At 51.5% G+C, this 21834-nt stretch overlaps 1 protein-coding gene across 2 annotated transcripts in view; it reads right to left on the reverse strand.

The window, feature by feature from the left end:
* Positions 1-1084: 1084 nt before the first annotated feature.
* Positions 1085-21834, reverse strand: part of SEC31A (SEC31 homolog A, COPII component) — a 37557-nt gene continuing 16807 nt past the window's right edge. The window contains exons 14-28 of one of the 2 annotated variants that reach the window (XM_078613550.1): positions 21571-21639; positions 20267-20408; positions 19514-19692; positions 17584-17710; positions 16121-16266; positions 15130-15300; positions 14215-14502; positions 13490-13565; positions 12617-12811; positions 11015-11368; positions 8979-9040; positions 7867-8016; positions 6982-7101; positions 5471-5542; positions 1085-3688 (exon numbers count right to left, since the gene is read on the reverse strand). In XM_078613550.1, the coding sequence (XP_078469676.1) occupies positions 3509-3688; positions 5471-5542; positions 6982-7101; positions 7867-8016; positions 8979-9040; positions 11015-11368; positions 12617-12811; positions 13490-13565; positions 14215-14502; positions 15130-15300; positions 16121-16266; positions 17584-17710; positions 19514-19692; positions 20267-20408; positions 21571-21639 (2331 nt within the window). In that variant the 3' untranslated portion in view covers positions 1085-3508. Of the gene's footprint in view, positions 3689-5470; positions 5543-6981; positions 7102-7866; positions 8017-8978; positions 9044-11014; positions 11369-12616; positions 12812-13489; positions 13566-14214; positions 14503-15129; positions 15301-16120; positions 16267-17583; positions 17711-19513; positions 19693-20266; positions 20409-21570; positions 21640-21834 lie in introns of both variants that reach the window. The other variant, XM_078613549.1, reaches the window with a different exon arrangement.

The following is a 21834-nucleotide window of genomic DNA, read 5'->3' on the forward strand; positions in this document are numbered from 1 at the left end:
GTGGTGTGGTGGGATCAACAGCATCCACTTTGATGACCTCTCGACGTTGACCAGGACTCCGGGGATTCCTTCACTCATTTTTGGAGGGGGCCACTTTCGCCGATAAGACATCGTCAGTGTGAGAGCCGCCACACCGCCTGCAAGAGGTGTCGTCATTCTGTGTGTCGGGGGCCGCAATGAAGGCCACCAGGGGCCGCCAGTGGCCCGCGGGCCTTGCAATGAAGAACGCCGCCTTAGAACAAGTCGGGTATTACCTGGACTTGAGCAGTCGTATTTAATGTGAAAACCCATTCTATGTTGGAGGTCATTGCCAAGGAATATATTACCCAATCAGTGCATGGTAACCTATCCCTAACGAACATGTGCCAGCTGCTAACTGATAAAAGATTAATATGGAGTCACTTGGTTTAATAGGAGTCACAGTGATACACATACAGGATGCCGAATTTGGATGACTAACCTGATCAAGAAAAATAAATGCACAAGATTGTACGGAATTGCCCAACGTCAACTATTACTGGACAGGCCTTTGCACGTGCCGAGCAGTGCCATTTCTTATTTATCAAACGACTTTGTCCCCCATGGGGGTTACCTTCATTTCTCGAGCCTTAAACCAGATGAGGACCGCATGCCAATAACCTCGACCGAGATGTAGCAGTGGAATGTTTTGATTCTTTCATTTAACTTTTGGGGCATTTGGCACGAGCGTCAAATGTGCTCGTGTTAAACACGTGGGGCGAGTGCCGACCGAGCTATTCGGAGCTACGGACCCGAGCGAACAGAGTTTGGATTCCCGGCCACCGTTTGCATCAGTGGCGAGCGATATCCGAACCGGTTCTTGGGTCCTGGCCTTTACCAAGCCGCACTCGCCAGCGCGATGCTTCACGGTCAATCAACCCCCCCACGATCAATACGGCACGAGGGAGCCTGCAAGTGACCTGCCGACAGAGCCGCGGGCTTGACATTAAATAAACAACACAGGCACCCGAGACTGAATTGTGGGACTTCCCTTGCCGAAGAGGAGCTCTGGGACGGACGGACAGACTCGCAACGCACCAAGAAAACAGAACGCAAGGCAGCCCCGTCACGTTGTTTTTTCCTGTCCATGTTCATCATCTCATAAAACACAGCACAGTGCTAATATTGCGCAAGACGAGCAGTACAATCGGCGGTCCCTAAGAGACCTTGGTCCACGCTGCTTATGCTAATTAACACTGCCGCCACGCCGCCGCCGCCGCCGCCACCACCACCGCGCTTTACCCCAAGGAAACTTCATTTCAAAAGCTGTCGCTGAATAAAAACCCACGCCGACCGGGGCCTGAGTGGACGCTTGCCGCCAGCCGTCCCCGACAGCCGCAAATGCCGATGGCACAGCGGCAACGTCGCCCTAATTTAGACCATCTCGACATTTACGTGATCGACTACAGTTTTATTTTCTCAACGCTGTCAAAAGCATTTATTTTAAATGTTCACAATCGTTTTATTATATTTCTATCACATCTTCATTCGTCAACCAATAAACCAAGGTATTTGGAGGTAAATAAAATTTGGCTTACGGTTGCTGGACACACAGCTACTGAGTAGACACATAAAATCATCTTGTGATGTCCGTGTGTGGGTGCACGTGTGCGTACACATGCGTGTGCATGCGCGAGTGTGCATATCTGTGTACACGTGCAAACACATGTTAACACCTGTGCCAGCGTACACACGTGCATGCACGCTGTTGAGTGCGTGTGTGTGGGGTGCAAGAGTGTAGTGGTTGGTGCACTGCGCTACGAACTCAGCGACCCACGTTTTATTCCTACTTTTATTTTTGCAGGTAAGACCCACAGAGCTGTATAGCTCTTTTTAAGAAGTGACCCGGGTTACAAATGATAGCTCAACAAATTGGCTTATCGTGTGAAAAATTATAATAGCCAAATACTCTTAAACGCATGTTTCTAAATGTGGAGGGAAAATCCGGAGGACCCGGAGAAAAATCTATGCGACCACTGGGGAGAGACATGCAAACTCCAAATATAAAAGTGTCAAGAGTCGGGATCGAACCCACGACCTCCTGCATACCAGGCGAGGGAGTTAACATCTCCTAACCACCGCAGTGCTGCGGTGGCTAGTTACCAGGGCACCATGGCTAACATTGGTGATTATCTGAATAGACATGGCCTCCCCCTAAGTCGACTCAGCCTTATGTTAGTACCTAGTGCGATGTGTAAATATCGCCACTCAGGAGACGCATGCGGCCGGGCGTGGTGCTGGCCACCCGCCCCCTCGTCCGCAGTGTCGGCCTTCAGATGTGCTACTCGCTAACAGCACTTGCCCCAACAGTCTGTTGAGGCTATACGTGGGGTCTTTGTCTTTGTGTGTGTATGTGTGTGTATGTGTGTATGTGTGTGTGTATGTGTGTGTGTATGTGTGTGTGTATGTGTGTGTGTGTATGTGGAGTGCAATTGGGTTTTTGTCTACCACCACCTAATTGCACACTGGAGTCGGGGAGTGACGACGAGGAATGCTGGGCAATGGGGGAGAAAGCAACTGGGTGTGACGGGAGGGAGGCAGGGAGGGGAGGGAGGCAGGGAGGGGAGGGAGGGAGGGAGGCAGGGAGGGAGGGAGCGATGAACAGAGGCTGCTCTCATCAGCAGCCAGCCACGTGGATCTCTGCCAAGCTGGCCACGAGACAGACCGCAGCCAGACAAGCGGCACTCACAAGGTGACAGCCGGGCAAGGCAACTACTCGTGCAGAGAAAAAAGAACTAAAATGACCAACATTATTTTCCACCAGGTGAGGTGGTGCCTGTCTGCTCCAACCGCTGACTGCCATTACACCAAACGCTGCCGTGCACGAGGGTGGAATCAAGAACACCGTCCGTTTACCCGCAATGGTAGATTTCATAAATATAAGCGTTTCTTTTTTTTAATGTACACGTGAAAGTTTGGTAACTTGAATGCAAAGATGTTGGCCTTGATCACACAGCTGCTAGCCCCACCGTAATGGTGATGGCCTACACTGCTCGTCGAGCTGGTTAGAGGCACTGAAACTGGCCACGTGGAACTTGAGCAGGTCCGGGACTGGTGTGGAGGAGATTAAAAGACCAAATGAGCTGGCCGCAAGCTGGTCAGACCTTCGCAGATAACTCGTTCCAAGCAGGCGGTGAGAGCAGACACCGACATGGCTAAACTGTTGCAAAACCAACCGCACGCACACAGGCACGCACACAGGCACGCACACAGGCACGCACACAGGCACGCACACAGGCACGCACACAGGCACGCACACAGGCACGCACACAGGCACGCACAAACTACGACAGCCGTAAAGACTACCGCACGCCGGTCACACGCACGTTGAGCAGATACCGAGACGGTCGGGCTACGTTGTTCTGGCCACAGATGGGAGCGAGCGGCAGCGACCTCCCGGCTAGGATCGGGGAGAGCGTTGAGACCCGGCCTGGTGGGCGAGGCCGTGGGGGGGGGGCCCCCGATCCTCTGGCGTCCCCCCCAAGGCCGCCTAAATGTTGAGCTTGCCGGCGATGGTCACGACGACCTTGAGCACGGGCATGAAGGCGGAGATCTCGCTGAAGTTGCTGCTGCTCACCACCTGCGTGTGCACGGCCAGGCCCTGCGGGTAGTCGCGCGCCTCCACGCGCCGCGCGATCTCGTGCAGGCCCGCCAGGATGTGCGGGGACAGCTGTGGCGAGACCACGCGGGGATGGGGGGGGGCAAAGATGGACGTATTAGAATACGCGGGCGCCACGGTGGCGAGATGTTAACTACCTCGCCTGAAATACAGTCTTCGGCAAGTTCACTCAGCTCCACATCCTCCCGTACCACATCAGTCCATTTCTTCTCCAGTCTGTGTCGTGTCCGTATAGCCCCCTAAATCTGGGCGCTGCGGTGGCGAGGAGGTCGTGGGTTCGATCCCGACTGATGCCTGTTGTGTAATTGGAGTTTGCGTGTCTCTCCGTGGTCACGTGGATTTTTATCCGGGTCCTTCAGTTTTTCCCTCAATATTTAGAAACGTGCATTTACAGTATTTGGCAGCGATAAATTTCCACACAATAAGCCACTTCATAGGGCTATCATTTGCGGTCAGGTCATTTCTGAAAAAGAGCTTTATAGTAGCTCAGTGGGCCTTACTTGGTGAAATAAAATAGTTTATTTTTGAATAGTATAAACACACACACACACAGGAGTAACATCTGGCATCTGCACGAGACTCCACGACCCCCATCACCCTGCCTCCCCTGGCTAGAGATTTTAGTTTGTAGAATGGAGGATTGTTAGAGGTGGCCGGCCGTTTCAAGGAGGTCGGAGCGCTGAGCGGCCACCGTTGAGAAAACCTTGGTTCGAATCCAGGCAGCCGCCCACCATTCTCAAGTGCAGCCTGACCACAGCCTCAGCGCCCCAGTCGCCGATGACTTCACCACCACAACCACATCCCCGTGGGGTTTCAACCCCTTTGTAGAAAATAATTGCTCTATGGAAAGAAAAGTCCCTGCCGTAAGCACGTGGAATTTCACGCACCGTACGGGATGAAGGTCTGAGGGGGGGGGGGGTCAAGACGAACAATTGACTGGCGGCCAAAGGAGGGAACACGCCCTTGAGAACTTTTGACTTAAAACTTTCGTGACTGCAGGAATTAATGTTCTTGGTTCTTTCGGTAAAGTCACGTAGATAGAAAATAAAAATAAAAAATAATTAAAGCAAAAAACCCACGACGCTTCGGTTGCACCACGCAGCTCTCCTCCTCCCAGCTCTCGTCCCCCGCCCACTCACTTGGGAAACCCGTACACAAGCAGCTGCATGTGCAGGCTTCCCCCCCTCTTTTCTCTCTGCCTGATGAAGACCGCTCGTGTCGCGATTGAAACGTCGTGGGATTTTTTATTTTATTATTTTAAATGCATTATTATAATTTTTATTTTATTATTTTATTTTCTATCTACGTGCCCTAGAGAACGTTCACTGGGGAGATGGTGATATGAAATGAGCTCATGTGCAGGTGCAAGGTTGATTGTTTGCGAGACCGTAAAGAGATAGTTACAGCTCGGGGAGAAATAATTCACGAGTGGAGAAGATGATGGGCTGGTGATGTATCCTACAACTGCAGCTTCCAACTCGCACAAAGACAAAAACCCCCATGTAGCCTTAACAGAATGTTGGGGCAAGTGCTGTTAAGCGAGCACCTATGAAAGCCGGCACAGCACAAGAGGGGGTGAATGGCCAGCACTACGCTCGGCCGCCTTTGTCTCCCTAGTAGGGATATTTACGTACCGCACCAGGTACTCATTTGAGCCCGAGTCGACCTCGGCGAGGCCCAGGACAGGTTCCGATAATAGTCACTGGTGTCAGCCGTGAGCGGGAATCGAACACGGACCGCCGAGTTTGTAGCGCAGCGCGCTAACTGCGACACTCCCGCTCCCCAACTCGCGTGCACAGACACACACACACAGCGGGGGTTGGGAACACGCACCGTCTGTTCTCGGAGTTTGTCGTACAAGTACTCCAGCCGCTTCGTCGCGTCGTCCAGCTTCCTCTTCGTTTGCTGTGGGCAAAAGTCGTCGTGGCATTGCGCGTCAGACGCAACCAATTAGGCTGGAATCCGACTCCCGGGCCATCGTCCCCCCCAGAGCTGAGAACCACGAGCACCACTTTGTTGGAAATGAACAGTGGCCGCCAAATGTAGAAACTGTACAAGTAACCACCGGTTCAGATGAGCTCAGCCACACACCCATTTGAGCAGTTAGCCATTGGCATTAACTCTTTGTGACCCTGACGATGCCCGTTGCATGTTTGGAGTTCGCATGTTCTCTCTCCCCGTACTGGTCGTGTTGATTTATCTCCGGGTTCCTCTGTGTTTGGCCTCCACATTTAAAAAACGTGCGTTTAGATTATTTAGCTGCTGCTATAAATCCCCACGTATTTTCTAAGCCACTTTAATGAGCTATGATCACCTGTAAAAGTCCGAAAAGCTTAGTGGGGCTTTACCTGATCAATAAATGTGGTTCTGTGGCCGTCTGGAATGCTCTTCCTTCCGAAAAATAATCGAAAGCCAATGGAGCTATGCACTTCTAAATCTAAATTGAAAGCTCATTTCTTTACAATTGCTTTTGTGTTAAGTTTGTTGTCCTTCCACACCTCCAATTAGCACGGTTAGCAACGTACGGTGCGATAGACGTTCAACATACAGTACATACATACAAAAATCAAGTTGGGTGGAGTGGTTAGAGTACTGCACTTCAAACACCACCTTGATTAACCCGGCGATCCGAGTTTGAATACCGGCCTGCAAAGATCAGTGACATCTGAATTGGTCCTTTGTTCCCCTACCCCATGTAACCAACCCGCACTGACCAGCACAGTGAAGTATGATCAAACAACCACATGACCGACAAGGCACGGGGGAGGCCTTCATCCATCAGTGGACCGATAAAAGGTTGCAAATCATTACAATTATCACGCAGGCAATTCAATACATTATGTTGGCGTTATAAGCATCTCATTCCAAAACAAGTCAACACACCTCTGCAGCAGCAGACCAAGAGTAACGTTTTGTTCAGCTCTTGTTAACCCTTTCCCACTCTACTGACGTACGTGTACGTCATCAGTTTTTCTTACAAAATAAAATAACTTTATCTGTACGTCTACAGGTCGAAGATGTACCGAGGCTCCCACAAGGCCGTGCGGGAGGGCGTGTGACACAGTTTGGTGCCCAGCTATCCTAGAATGTGGTCGTGTTGCTACAGTTCTCTGCGGTGAGCCTCTCTAAATAAAATGAACGCCGACCACTTGCGCGTTCCGAGATTCAGCGGTGAACGGGACCCCACCCTGCAACTCGCAGACGTCTTGGAACGGCAAAAGGGCGATAACACGCGCAGGTTTGCCAGTGCCCGCGCACATGACGCATGCGAGCGCACGCATGCTGGGCGGTGCGGGCGTGCGGGAGAGCGCCCCACGAGGTGTGCAGGAACGTGCGGAACTCACGGGGTCGGTGGAAGCGGACAGGCAGCGCTGCACGAGGCCGTCAAACACCACCTTGAGCACCCCGTGCTCCTCGGGGATGGGTTTCTTCACGATCTTCTCCGCAGGCAGCGACTGCAGCGGCTGCGCACAAGGGAGGGTGCGGGCAGTGATATTTGTTCGCCGTTAAGACGGTCTCTCACCAGCACGTTCACCGGTTCTTGCCGTCAAATGCAACGCCCGTTTCGAGATCGCGGAGCCAGCAAGCACTGCCGCTGATAGCGCGGTGGCCGAATGCAGGGCCATGAAGGGATAACAAAGAACTGCGAGGTGGCCAGGACATGGACAGTAGAGCGGGTGGGCACGTGACACGTCAGGTGCAGACATTTGAGCGTTTTCCACTCGTATGCCCATCACCAATCCGGGGGAGCGAGTCATTGTGATTGCAGAGTGATCCTTATAAACATACACATCGGTGTACAGAATTTCCATTAACTCAAGGGCAGCAGTGGACGTGAGCCATAACCCCTTGAAGATTTGAGCAAGGAGGTACTCTTGGGCCAGATTCACATCTGGAAAAAGCGTTAAAAAACACTCTCATTATATCGGTATAACTCTGCAAAATTTCAGAAGCAAATAACACTCAAGCCCCCCTTGACTCAACGTAGACACCGCTCCACCTGACAACTTGGTAGCTACCCAAAAACACCACGAAGCCTGCTTCATTGTATACTCGTCAGCCTCTTAATGAAGTAACTTCACATCGACGCGTAAAAGTTTTGCCTTCAGCAATGTATTTTCCATGACAATCGCATGCAATGACAAGCTATATTACTTGATTTACAGCTTCATTACGTAAATGTTTAGAGTTGACGGCGACTGCCAAGCCGGCAAGCGCTGGTGCCCTACCTGCACAGAGGCCTCAGTGGGGGCCCCTGGCGGGCCCTGGCTCGGCTCGTGGGCGTGAGACGCCTGGGCCGCGCCGCCCTGGGGCTCCAGTGGGGCCACGCCGAACACGGGTGCCGTGATGGGCGCCGGCGGCACGTAGTTCTCCGGCAGCTGCGGCACAAAAAAACCACGGGGGGCACAGACGGCGAATGCTCGAAACGTCAAATGTGAAACATCGGAAGAAAAAAAAGAGTTAAAAAGCTAACTCGTCAATGTAACTTCTCAGCTGTACTCTTTGGTTATTTCGGTAAAGTCACGTATAAAGAGAAATAATACATTAAATACTTATTTTCTCTCTTTATACGTGACTTTAACGAAAGAATCAAAGAGTAATTCCTGCAGTCACGAAAGCTCCAAATTATGTTTTCTCAGCTGTAGCAAATTACTTTCATAGCATACACTATTATAATAGTCCAGTCTGTTCTATAACGCGTGTTTTCATAACGCGAATTGGATATAACGCGGTGAATGTATTAGGGAACACATTTTTTATAATGCGGATGCAAATTGGATATGACGCAATTGAAGTCGTACCGCTGCCTCGGCGCAGCATCACACAAAGCGGGATGCTGCTGGATGCTTCTAGACGCAACCCACACTCCTCAGCCTGAGTACGCATCTCACGCGTTATTGTGGACTGTGCTTTACCCTATATTATCTATTTATTATCACGAAATTTTTTGATAGTGCGGTGTTCTTCAGAAACGTAACTACTACCGCGTCATAGGAGAACAGACCGTATCAAGTTTCCCCTTCGTGAAACTACCCATGAGAGATGCATAGGTGGCGGACAAATATATTCTTCGTTTCAACAACGTTTGAATTTTTCGTGAAAACCAACGTACAAAAGGAGGGGAGCGCACGGTTACCACAAGCAGAGCACAAGCCCCGAGGGGGACGGGTTCACCAACTTCGTCAGTCTACCGCATGCTCTGCGGTTTGAGGGGGGGGGGGTGGAGGGCCTAAGCCCTGGTTAGCCCTAGCCACCTGCCCGAGATTATTTCCACGCATCACCTGCCCATTCATGAAACCAAATCAATTAAAAAAGGGGCCCCCCACACACACACACACACCTTGTTGCGGCGGCCGCCTTGCCTCACGCAGGGCGGAGGATCGTTCCAGCCGTCCTGTACGCCTGCTAGTTGGGGAGGAAAGCGCACGCGGACCAGTGGAAAAACAACGCAAGTCCTCATCCTCAAAAAGGGAGTTATAAAACCACACCAGCGGAGACACAGGTCCCACTGTTTATCCTAACAGAGTGCAAGGCAATAGAGAACGTAAGCGCGGTGAGAAAGCGCGGGCGCACAGAAGGGTGGCACTGCCCCTTGAGCGTGTGGCGGGGCCAGCACTCAGCCCAGCTGCCTCGGTCTCTCCTCTCGACACCACCGCTTCCATTGGAACCGTGAACATTTTCAATGATGACATCATCATCATCATCAATGGGACTGAAACACTAAGGCAGCATTAGCAAGAGAGAACTGCCATTAGGTTAGTGTGGCCAGAGAGCATTTACGATTCCTCTAATAGTCTTGTGGATGAAACCTTAAAGCACTTACACCTTGGACCTTTAAGAGCTGGTAGCCAAAAATGGGAAACGTGTCCACACACACCCTGCTGAGCTTGAATGGTGCAAGGGTACTTACGATGCTACAGCATCTCAAAGTGACTGACAAATACGTAGGGAATGGGTTTATCTCACAATGCTCTGTGGCCCACACATTTATCACCGTAGCGTGATTTTTAAACTGTGGATGTTAACAAATTCCATCAACAGCAGCACAATTATCTTGGTCTCCAACACCACACTACCAAACACCAAGACACCCACCACCACTATAACAATGACTACAGCAATGCACCAACCACCCCCATCACCACTATAATAACATTTTACCATCACCAGCTGTGATTAAACAAAACAACCTAACAATGCTAACCTTTGGGCTTTATATTTCATGACATTCAATAAAATAATACTGCAAGTCTTACTGTTTTACATCAGTCAATTGAAAATATACATTTGCTGTTTTATAGCAAGTTCCATTACAACTCCGCCATGAGCCAAATGATATAATACGTCACGTGTACATAGGTTATGTCAAACGACATAGCGAAGTCAACGTCTGTACAAGTGACCACTAACATGTACTTCTGGCCTCCTGGTCTCTCACCTCTCTTGTTGATCTTACTTTCATCTCACTAATCTTGATCTCTTATCAATGGCTCTCTCATCTCTGTGGGTGGCAGGGTGGCACGGTGGAAACACTCGCACGCCACAGGAAGAAGGACCTGGGTTCGATCCCTGATTCAGGTGCCTTTCTGTGCGGGGGTTTGTATGTTCTCCCTCTGTTCTGCATGGTTTGTATGTTCTCCCCCTGTTCTGCATGGTTTGTATGTTCTCCCCCTGTTCTGCATGGGTTTGTATGTTCTCCCCATTGTGTGTGGGTTTCCTCCGGGTTCTCGCATATCCTCACATAGCGTAAATAAATAAAAACATACAACGGATCTTGTTTTGACCAAAGAAACATCCCAAACCTGAAAAATGACCAGCAAATCACTCAATTGGGATGGTGCACAGCAACATCGCTCCCCGGCTGTCAAAACTTTGCGGGAACCTCCTGAACAAGTCTTGAGACTCGGTGAGGCTTTCCTATATAAACGAGCATAATAATAATCTCTTGTTTAATCACTATTTTGTCTCAATAATCTGTATCATCCCTGTCATTGCTTCAGTCAGTCATATGTCTCCGTGGGCCAGTCAGATTTACAACGTCTCTATTTGTGTAATTACGTGCTTGTCATGCACCCTTGCAAATCAGACGTCTCCCATTTCAAGGGCTTTTCCAGGTGAAATATTCCAACAAATCAACAAACCATTCGGTAGTAAACACTCTTAAAGAGTCTTTGTGGGTCAGAAGCGTGCCGCTGGCCACCAGTTCAAGAGCCCTGCTTTATTAGATTTATATAGCAATGAACGGCGGTTGGCGGAGCAATGCGACGCCAAACCCGGCAGCACTGCAGGCTTGCACTTGACAAGAGCCTGCAACAGCACGCTCTGGCGGTTACCGTGCGTTAGTAGCAAAAGCACTCGACGACTCGGCAGCCATACCTGTGTGCTGCGAAGTAGCGGCAGCAGCAGCAGGAGGAGGTGGAACAGGGGCCATGCTAGAGTAGGGAGCTCCTGGAGTGAAAATCTGGCCTGGGTGCCCAGGGAAGCCGTGCTGCTGCTGGGGGCCTGCCGCGGCGCCGGGAGCGGCACCGGCGGGCAGGTGGTGGGCGTGCATCGCGCCACCGGCATGGGGGTCCGACGGCACGGCCGGGGGGTAGGAGGACGGGGGGCCGAGGGGGGGTGCCGGCGCGGGGGCCGGGTGGTACGACGGGCCGGGGAAGTGGGGGATGCCGTGCGGTGATGGCCCCGGCATTGGCGCCGGCAGCGGTTGCTGCTGCATCGGCTGCTGGAAGCCTGGGGAGGTTTGCGCGAGCGGCGTCGGGGGGAAGGGGGGGGGACGAGCCCAAAGAGGGGAGTATGGGACGCGCACGCGACGGACAAGAGGGGGGTGGAGGGGGGGGGGTCAGGGGACGCAGAGGAGTGCGGGGGTTAGCGTGCAAACGGGTAGACGGGTGGCCCTTCTCTCAATCCACTGCCGCCCCCACCCCATGCTGTGGCGGGGTCGGTCGGGGTTATGTGGTCAGTGCGGTTTGGTAAAGGTGGGCCAGCATAGATGCGAGAGCATAGAAGTACAGTACAGCAATGGATTTTGCTCAACTGCCCTCCGTTGCCCTACACGTAGCCGCACGGCTCTAGAGCCACCTGCAATAACCTGGCGTGCGCGGAGGTCGCCCCGTCCAAGAAATATCCATGCTCAAGTCCGCTTAGCTTGCGAGTTCTGATGAGATCGGGCACATTCCGGCTGGTTTCGTAACAGGCAGCATGCAAAATGCTCGGGATGGAACGACCGACCCGCCCCACAATTTGATAACATCGTCAATGAGCGGTCACGATCCGATTCTGGAATCAACTGGTTTTCCCTTGTGGTACGAGTACAGTATCATACTGTAAATAATGTAATCAATCGGCTCTCATACACGTGACTCAATGCATTTACCACCAGCATAAGGATCAATTTTAATTGAGTTTTTCAACTCGTCGTTTCATCCCTACAACAGAGGCAAGGGTCAGACTTGCTTCGCAGTGATTTGGTCATAGGCATATAATGACCGAGATTAATAACAAGGGGCTGTGTCAGCGACTTTGAGAGGTGCAGAGAGACCACACGAGAGCATTTGACAGCCAGAAAGAAGCAGGCAGACAGAGCGAGGAAGAAACATTCTGTGAGCGACAATTCGAGGCAAAGGTACAAAGACGGAAAGACAAAAAGCTTAAAGACGGTCACTGCATCGCGCGCTTTCAGATGCACTTCTGCAGGCCGTCTGGAACGCTCTTCCTTCTGATATTAGGAAGCCACTGGAGCTGTGCACTTTTAAATCATCATCTCGATTGAAAACTTATTTCTGCTTTTTGTGTTTTGTTTGTTGTCCTTCCCCCGCACCTCCATTAACAGTTGCCTACGTATGGTGCGAAAGAAGTTCAACATACATACATACAGTAACCAGACAGACAGAGAGAGTGCAAGATCGATAAAGAGGCTAACGAAGACAGTGCCAGGAAGTCACAGAGAGAGGGAGCGCTGTGCACGACGCAACACTTCACCGGTTATGGTGGGGTGTGGCGGGTACGCCTGGTTGGGCCCGGCGGCACGCGAGTACGCGTTGGGCCCTGCCCCAGGCCCCACGGCAGATGACAGTGGCGGCGGCTGCATGGGCCCCGCGGCCGGCAGTGGCGCGGAAATCGGAGTGAACAAGCCTGGGCCCGGCGGATTTGGGGCCACGGAGGCCATGCCGGGACCTGGAGTGGGGGAAACCTCCAGTGAACGGACTGGACACACAGTCATGCTACCAGCGAGAGTTACGTCAACAAGTACAAGTACCCATTAAGTACTTGCTAGTCCAAGGGCAATACCGGGCTGCTAACAAAACGTGACTTTAATTGTTAAAAGTTTAATTGAATGCAAGATAAAATGTTCCGCCCGTTGATAATATTATTTTGAACATATATTCGGGAACGTATTTTTCCGCTCCATTAAAAGTCCGAAGCAGTAAACCCCAGGCCAACCCGTGAAGCAAAACGGCCCGGAAGATACGAGACTCCATCCTGCAAATAATAAAACAATATCTAACAAACGCAATCGCGGGACAAATACTGGAGTTGAAACTCGAGTTGTGTAGTTCGTAGAAACTAAGAAGCACTGTCTCCCTTCTCAAAAGAACGTGGTGCTTATTTTGTATTTGCAACACTGAGTCCGTGGTAGAAATTACAAAATTCCTATGGCACGGAGTAACCTATGACTTTCCACACAGACCCCTCCCCATAGCAAGTTAATTAAATGCAACAATGTTTTAAGTGACATCACCTCTGGCACCAGTCATTTCTCTTATCACTGCTATCTGATACAACACCATCAAGGTGTCAGCCAGCTCTTGCAACGTTCTGCTAGGAGCCAATGCAGTAGACAAAAGAGCTTACCGGCCTGCATTCCTGGCATTCCTGGGCCAGCATGTGGGGCCAAATGGCCAGCGTAGCCTTGGCCAGACGGTTGCACCTGCATGCAAAGCGAGAGAGACAGAGACAGAGGAGGCACTCTCAGCTCGGCTCACTTGCTCCCCACCACAATGCTGCGCCGGCCACACACAGGCAAAAACTGCGGGAATGCAGCGGGAACGCAATATGCTCTCGACCATTGTGAGCCTTCTTGCTTTGTATCCGTTGAGAACTCAAGAAACCCGGATAACCTTATTTTCAAGAGTGACTTGGGTAAACTCCCCATATGGCGGACAGTTGATCAGCAACGTTTTTATATATGTTCATGTTGATATTGGTGCGTGAGCGAATGAATGGCTGCAGGGTTAACCTGCTGAAAGTCTGAAATGCTGCCAGGGAATGATCCAAATTGGGCGGTGGTGTGACTATGTGGTCGATGACTTGTCATATGTAACACTTTGCTGCCGCTGTTGTCTACTGGCCAAGTCGCACGCAAAAAAATATCTGCAAGACTGAACGGAATTCACTCGGTAAATAAACTTCTTTAAACTTTTCTGGTTAGAGATTGGTGACCGCAGCCGCACTCTGGGCAACACTTAACTGTCCGTTAGTTTCGTAGGAGGCAGCCGCATCGGCTGTGTGATGTTCCCGCTCGTGCGAGGGCTGGAGAAAAACTAAACTATGTTATAGGTATGGAGCGACCTCCCTACCTGCGGATGGTAGTGGTGTTTCATAGCTGGCTGCGGCTGGTGCTGCTGCTGGTGCTGCTGCTGGTGCTGCTGATGATGATGCTGTTGCTGCAGCTGTGGCTGCTGCAGCTGCTGCAGTTGCTGCTGCTGCTGCGGCTGTTGAACCCCAGGCTGGACATGCTGCTGCTGTTGCTGTTGCTGTGGCTTGGTCAGCTCGGCACGGGTGTAAGGGAATGGCGGCGCCGCCTGGGCACCGGCCACCTCCTGCTGGGCGTGGTACAGCCGGTCCCGCAGCGCCACCACTTGGCTCTGATGTCGACGACACGGCAGATGGGCACACGCGGCAATCACATTCGAGGAAGTTCTCATCTGCTCGTGCACGAAGTCAATAAGCGGACGATATAACTCCTCACATGTGAAAGTATTGGCGTCACACCGGTGCGCAGTATAAAAAAAAAGCACGTTTTTCTCAATCATTACTTATTTTCCAACAATTCGCAACCCCCGGTCAAAATTAGTTCTCGTGATGTCGAAGCAGTCGGAAAACAAATGTTTAAAGCAGCTGAACACGAAGCTTCACGGTCTGTCGTGTATGGAAACCCAACCCTGATGGCCATTGGCTCCGTGTTCCAAAGGTAGATTTGACCCATGCCCTAGAATTGGTCGGACGATTCCTGATGGAAAGTCTGCAGCTCACTAAAGGGCAACAGCGACATTGTCAAGACTGTTTTACGAGGACCGGTGTGTTACACTGCACCGGTGTACCGCCAATACGTTCAGCTCCCGACACGACGTCGAAACATCTCAATTGGAATAAAATCGGTGGTTCAAGGCGAAACGGGCACAGCTCGTACAACCGGGCGACACAACTGCCCCGCGTGGGGCTCGTGACCTTTGCGAGGGGTCGAGCGGCGGAGCGAGCGGCGGCTCACGCACCTCGGTGGCGCTCTCGGGCAGGTAGCTCATGGCAGCGGCGAGGCTGCCCTGCGCCGCCAGCAGGCCCGCGTAGTGCGCCAGCTTGTCGGCGAGCGCCTGTCCCGTGGCCGCCTCGCGAGTGCCGCACGCCTCCATCGACTGCCGCATCACCATCACCTTCTCGATCAGGTCCTGGGTGACGCCACGCACGCAGACCAAGACACACCGCCGCGCACGCTTAACGACATGTGCCGGGCGACACGGGGTGGGGGATGGATCGCTTAAAGATGCGAGCAGTTGAGTTTTCTGTTATACTCTGCAGTGTTGTATGCAGTGGCATAGGAGTTGCCCAAAAAAACTGTTGTGCCATTTTCATTAGTATTTTATTTTGTGTGTGGAAGCAAATTTGATTATAAAAGCCAGGCGTTCCGTTTGTACGTCAGATAAATGATAAGAGCCTGAATAACAAAAAGTTGTAGAAAATGGACCCCTCCCCCCCCAGATGTGGGAGTAAAAAGTTGATCCAACAGGTTTACAACAATTGTCAACACCCCCCCTCCCCCCCCCCAAAAAACGAATGTATTTTGTAGGCATATATGCCTACACACCCTACATATTTTGTAGGCAGAAACCTTCAGAAGGCCGGCGAAATTCAAGTCAAATAAACGACCAACAAGTATGTGTGCTTTATAGTCAATACAATGCTGGATGAGGACCTCCCCACGCTGGTCAGTGCGAGTTGGTCACAGCCGGCAACCCCAAGATGTGGGCTCACACAAGTACAGCACAAGCACTTTTGTTGCACGGTCCTCCGCTGTCTACAATGTAGCCCGAGGCCAAATCACGCAGAATGCGTCCGATCTCGTGAGATCTTCGCAGCCAAGCGGGGATTTGAGAGCCTGTAGAGTGCTTGGTGGTTGACCACCATAGACGCCCTTGTGATATTGGCCGCTGCAGCCTGTTAGTGGATATTGTCGGGAGCACGGGGGCAGGAGGGGGGGGCGCCGGGCACCTGAAGGGCCAGCCCAGAGCTGGTGTCGTGGGTCCGGTCCCAGCACGCCACCAGCTTCTCCACGTTGCCGGCGCAGATGTAGCACAGGCAGGCCTGGGCGCACAGCGTCTCGTCGCCTTCCTGCTCCATACGCGAGCCCAGCGTGTCTGTCGCACGCACAAAGACAAAGACCCCCCCCCACCGCATAGCCTTAATGGACTGTTGGGGCAAGTGCTGTTAGCGAGCACCTACGAAAGCCGGCACGGGGCACGCGGGGGTGGTTGGCCAACACCCAGCGGCAATGTAAACACACCGCACCAGGTACTTATTTGAGGCCGAGTAGACCTAGGGGAGGTGCAGAAACAGTTAAGATAATCGTCACTTGTGCTGGCCACGTGCGTGAATACAACTCGGGTCGCCGGGTTCGTCGCACAAAGCACGCCGACCGCTACACTACCACTTCCCGCACGCACACACACGCACGCACACACGCACGCACACATGAGGTGGTGTAATAACCATGGCAGTGGTTCCCAAGCTGTGCTCTGCGGGCCACTGGTGCTTCCCGCGAGGCCACGGGAAGACGTCCGCGGAACAGCAGCAGATGCTACGATTCAGAGTTTTGAGAAATGCGTGGTGGTCCATCAACATGTTTTGAGGGTTGAAAGTCGCCGGTGGGTAGAGAAAGATTGGGCACCACTGAGCAACGACGTACGGACCGCAACAATTAAAACGGAATAAAAGCTGAAAAGTGTGCAAAATGAAAAAATATCGCAGGCATGGATTCTGCAATCCTTACCAACATGAGCCGTCCTTGGGAGTGTTTAATTAGCATTGACGATATTGCCTCCCCAGTGTCTAAAGAAGATGACGCCATACGTGACGATTTGGTGGAAAGGCGAGGCAACGCATATGGTATGCGACGTTATAGCCTCGGCCAAAAAGCATTATGTCTTTAACGCCGGTTTGATTTATCGCCACGTTTTGGGCAACACTTTGATTAAACCATTTAATTTTCTATAGGGCAAGCCTCTAAATCGCAACACCATTTTTAACTAAACTTTAATTTACAGTGGATTATATTTTTGAGATGCACTCCGCTGCTGCGGACACGGTTACCTGGCTTGACCGCCTGAATGTGAAATTGCAATTGCTGTTTTGCATCTACATCGCCTCGTCACCCTTCTGCTCCATACGCAAGCCCAGCTAACCATCGAGCAATGACCATCACCGCATCGCGCGCTTTCAGATGCGCTTCTGCGGCCGTCTGGAACGCTCTTCTGTCCGATTTCTATGAAGCCACTAGAGCAGTGCACTTTTAAATCGAGATTGAAAACTTACCCGCACCTCTGCTTAGCACGGCTGGCAACGTATGTTGCGAAAGAAGTTCAACATACATACATACGTAGTTAAAGCCTCAGTTGGAAGGCATTACAAATCACAGAAACGGAATGAACAATAACGACGGCAAACTTGGCACTGACCACACAAGGCCGGGAACTCGTGCGGTTTGGCATAGGTGAGCAGAGCAGCCAAGGCCTCCTTCCAGTTGTCAAGGTCGCATGAGCGAGCAATGTCCTCCCAGTCGCGCGACACCACCGCAGACACCAGCTACGCGCACACACGCACACACACAGCACCCCACTTAGCTCTGTAGCCTGTTGGGTGTTGTCAGCAAGCACCTATTTAGGTCAAGGCATAAAGTAAACTGTTAAAACATGTTTTTTTTTTCCAGGTAAGGCTCACCGAGCTGTAGAGTTTCTTTTTAAGAAGTGACCTCGCCACAAATGATAGCTCAACGAGAAGTGGCTTATCATGTCGAAATGTATAGCAGCCAAATGGTCTAAATGCGTGTTTGATTCTAAATGGAGGTAAAACCCGGAGAAAAATCCACGTGACCACAAGGAGAACATGAAAACTCCAAATATACAGGCGTCATGGTCAGCATCGAAGCCACGACCTCCTGTATACTGGGCGAGGTAGTTAACATCTCCTAGCCACCGTGGCAGTGTGATCACTTTGGAGCACAAGCGGCCACCTCCTTTCTCCCCAAAGTTCCAACGAACGAGGACACACAGGACCAAGTACACATTTTAGGCTTAAGTCCACCTAGGAGAGGTCCAGCACACCAGTTCAGAAGCGTAATGTCACCGACACTGTGCATGCACAGCAATCAAACCAGGTTAACGTTCATCGCTGTGCACATAACAAACACAAAAACACAATGCTTTGCTCCAGTGGCCATGCTTTGAGTAGGGGCCCAGCAATGCGATATATTCAAATCAACGCTTAAACTGTCATGATGAGCATGGGTAACAATATTTTTATATACTCGTGAAAATGATACGCACAAATTTGCCAACCTTACATTCAGACTCATGCTAAACTGTATGAGACACACGTAGAGACACCACGCAAACGAGTGAGACAACGAGGATTCGATTCTTGAATCGCGGACCTACACACGGCCCCCCAAGGGAATCTCACGTGCCCAGGCTGAGCCACGCCTTACAAAGTGCGATGAAGGGATGCCATCTAGCGTCCACTAAGAGTATTGGGATTAAATGACACGACATGTAGTCATCAAAAACTTGGTGCGTCTCCATGCATTTTCCGACCATTTTTTCCCGATTATATTAAGGGTGTCACATCAGAAGATGAAAAATCCACTCGGAACTTTTGCGCCCCCCCCACCCCATGCAATAAAACGGTCAGAGGAGAGCCACTTCTGAATTCCCACCAGAGTAGCCCGGCTCTCGCACAATGTCCGTGATGCAGTCATCTTTAGTCTGTTGATGGTCGGCGATGCGGCAATCGACTCATCTCGACCAGCTGTACACGATGCACCACTACGGCGCGTACCGCGAGCGTTCAGGGTTTCAGCGCAATCGTCCTCTCTGCGTTTCGACATCGCGGAGTGGCACTGATTTCGGATTGATTGGTACCCCAGCCGCGGAGTTACATACACCCCAGAAAAAAATTGTGTCCCAAAAATAAAATATTTCATTGCCTCGGCCATTTTGTATTATTTGGTACCCCGGGGTACCGCCATGAGAATCAGATCATCGTTCACCCTCACGCCAGGGGGCAGCACAAGTCCCATCCGCCCTGCTACTAAGCATAAGGTTCGTCGCATGCGAGTTTAACCCATATTTAGAATTCTTAAGAGCTAAGATTGAGCGAAATTAAGCGCAGAACCAAATACAATGTGATTGATGTTTTTGTCTCGTCACGAGTGACCGGACTGAGACCATTAAACTCTGGGTAAGTCACAGGCAGTTGTCTGCCTGGATTCAAATGCAGAAGGATTTCAGCGATGCCAGCTCAGCGGGGGGGGGGGGGGGGGGAGAGGCAACCTCACGGCCATCAAAAACACGACACAAAATAACGGATGGACGCAAGCTTCGCTCTCACCCGAGAGATCTTGTTCTGGCTGCGTGCAAAGTATTTCTTCTGGGTGCTGGCGAGCAGCTCGGAGCCGCCGGAGATGGACAGGATGACGGCGTCCGCCATGCGCCCGTCGTGCAGGCACAGCTCCACCGCTCGCTCAAAGTTTCCCAGCAGCAGCGCCTGACTGATGAGGCCGTCCACGTCTGCGCGAAAGCACCGCAGCGTTAAACGTGATCGGCGACAAAGTGCATCGTACTCGGGCCGGAAAAAAAATCACACCCATTGTTTTGTTAGGAGGTCGTATGCATGGAAGCAACCCCACCACCACCATCATTATCATCTCGATCCATGGGCCGATACAGCCCGGAGGATGGTCCACTGCACATTTCGTCATTTGTTTCCACTTTCCTCTGTCTTGTGCCAATATGCCCAGGTTAGCGAACGTCTTTCTGGCACCAATTTCTGATGTCGTCGTCTGATCTTCCTCTCTTTCCGGTTCCTTCCGTGTTTCCCCAAACAACACGCTTTTAATTTCCCTGTCATTGTCCACCTTACACGTGTGTCCAAATAGTGCCAAACCCACCACAAGAATGCACAATTCACATCGTTAGTGCACAGCTGTAAAGAGGAGAGGAGCACCGCCACACACTCAATCGAGCAAAAACCTACTTCGATTACTGCCTTTGAAAGTTTAGTCACAGGCAACCGCTTGCGATAACCTCAGCCAACCGGTTTCGGTCAACGCAATTGGCGCTGGCACGCGTCTGTGCCACCCACCGGCCGTGGTGGAGACTTTGAAGGAGCCATCGCTGGTGGTGGTGGTGGCGGTGGCCTCTTGGGGCGCAGCTGGAATGCCTGGGGGAAAGCTCTCCACCTCGTCCTCCTTGTCGAGGGCCTCGTCCTCCTCATCGTCCACGCTCTGCAAGGCGGCACCGCGCACACTCGTCAGCCTCGCCCACCTCGCCAGCCCGATGCGCTCAGCGCACTGCAGCATCGCACCCGCTGGTCGCGGAGGGCGATGCGTGCCAGCCAATGAAGATGCTCCGGTTCGTTCACGTGCCTTATTGGCTAACCATCGAACAAAGACTGTTACCGCTTCGCGCGCTTTGAGATGCGCTTCTGCGGCCATCTGGAACTCTTCCTTCCGATATTCGGAAATCACTGGGGATATGCACTTTTAAATCATCTAGATTGAAAATGCATTTCTTTAGAACTGCTTAATGTGTTTAGTTTGTTGTCCTTCCCCCGCACCTCCGATTAGCACGGTTGGCTGAGTATGGTGCGAAAGGTCAATAGACATACCTGCATCAACCTGTGACCTTCAATAGGCCTCTCTGAGAAACAAACACCTGTGATAAACATCCCCATGACATTCTCACGCGCCCGAACTCGTCAGATGTATGAGAAGCTAAGCAGGCTTGAGCCTGGGTGATGACCGTACACAAATTGGTTATCAGGAGGGTGTGGATGGCTACATAATGGCTCGTACAGGTCGGTGCACCCAAATCCATTGTTATACTGTACTTCGATACCCCCACGTCTATGCTCCCCGCATTCACCAAACCGCATTAACCAGCATGGTAAAGTATGGTGAAATAAATCGCCATGTCCCACAGGGTGTGCAGGGCACACATCCAGCAGTGGATAGATGAGGGTCCCCCCCCCACTTCATTTGTGGCCAGGCTACTTCTGAAACAGAAGCTAATAGCTCAGTCGGCTGTGCCCGGTAAGATAAAATAAGAGTTTAGTTTTATTTGTATATTTTTTGTTGAAGTGATTTGTTTACCTTTCCCATACTTTTGCATTCCTCTCGTGTTTGTGTTTTGTTTATTGTTGTAACGTTCCGACCTGGATATCTGTCCACAAAAGAGCTTTATAGCTCACCGGATTCCTCCAGTCTAAATACTTATTCAGATTCTGAGTGACCGTGGACTGACAAAGCGCTGTTCATGTACAAGTTACAGCAACACAGACACAAGTTGATGCATTATGCATAGGTCTCCCTGTGATGGGTCGTGTGTGACTGGAGCCGATTACCTCGGGGGGGGGGGGGGGGGGGGGGGGAGGCACTCGGTACGTACCTTGACGCTACCTTCCGTTGCATTCTGGTCAGGATTGGGGCTCGTCTCCTCTCTCAGGATCGCCGAAATCTGTCACAAGCCACCATCGGGTGAACCCCTTCAGTACAGCCCTCGCACATTCACATATATATTTATATTTGACTGTACCTCCAACACACAAGAGACAAAGGAACGCAATGGGCTCTCACGGAATGAGATCAGTGCCACGGTGAAGCTGGGTATGAGCACAACCTCTTGGGAGCAAGCCCAGGAGTGCATCTATTT

The sequence above is a fragment of the Lampetra planeri genome, chromosome 41, assembly GCF_965212315.1.
Source record: "Lampetra planeri chromosome 41, kcLamPlan1.2.h2, whole genome shotgun sequence".
In the NCBI taxonomy this organism is placed as follows: domain Eukaryota; kingdom Metazoa; phylum Chordata; class Hyperoartia; order Petromyzontiformes; family Petromyzontidae; genus Lampetra; species Lampetra planeri.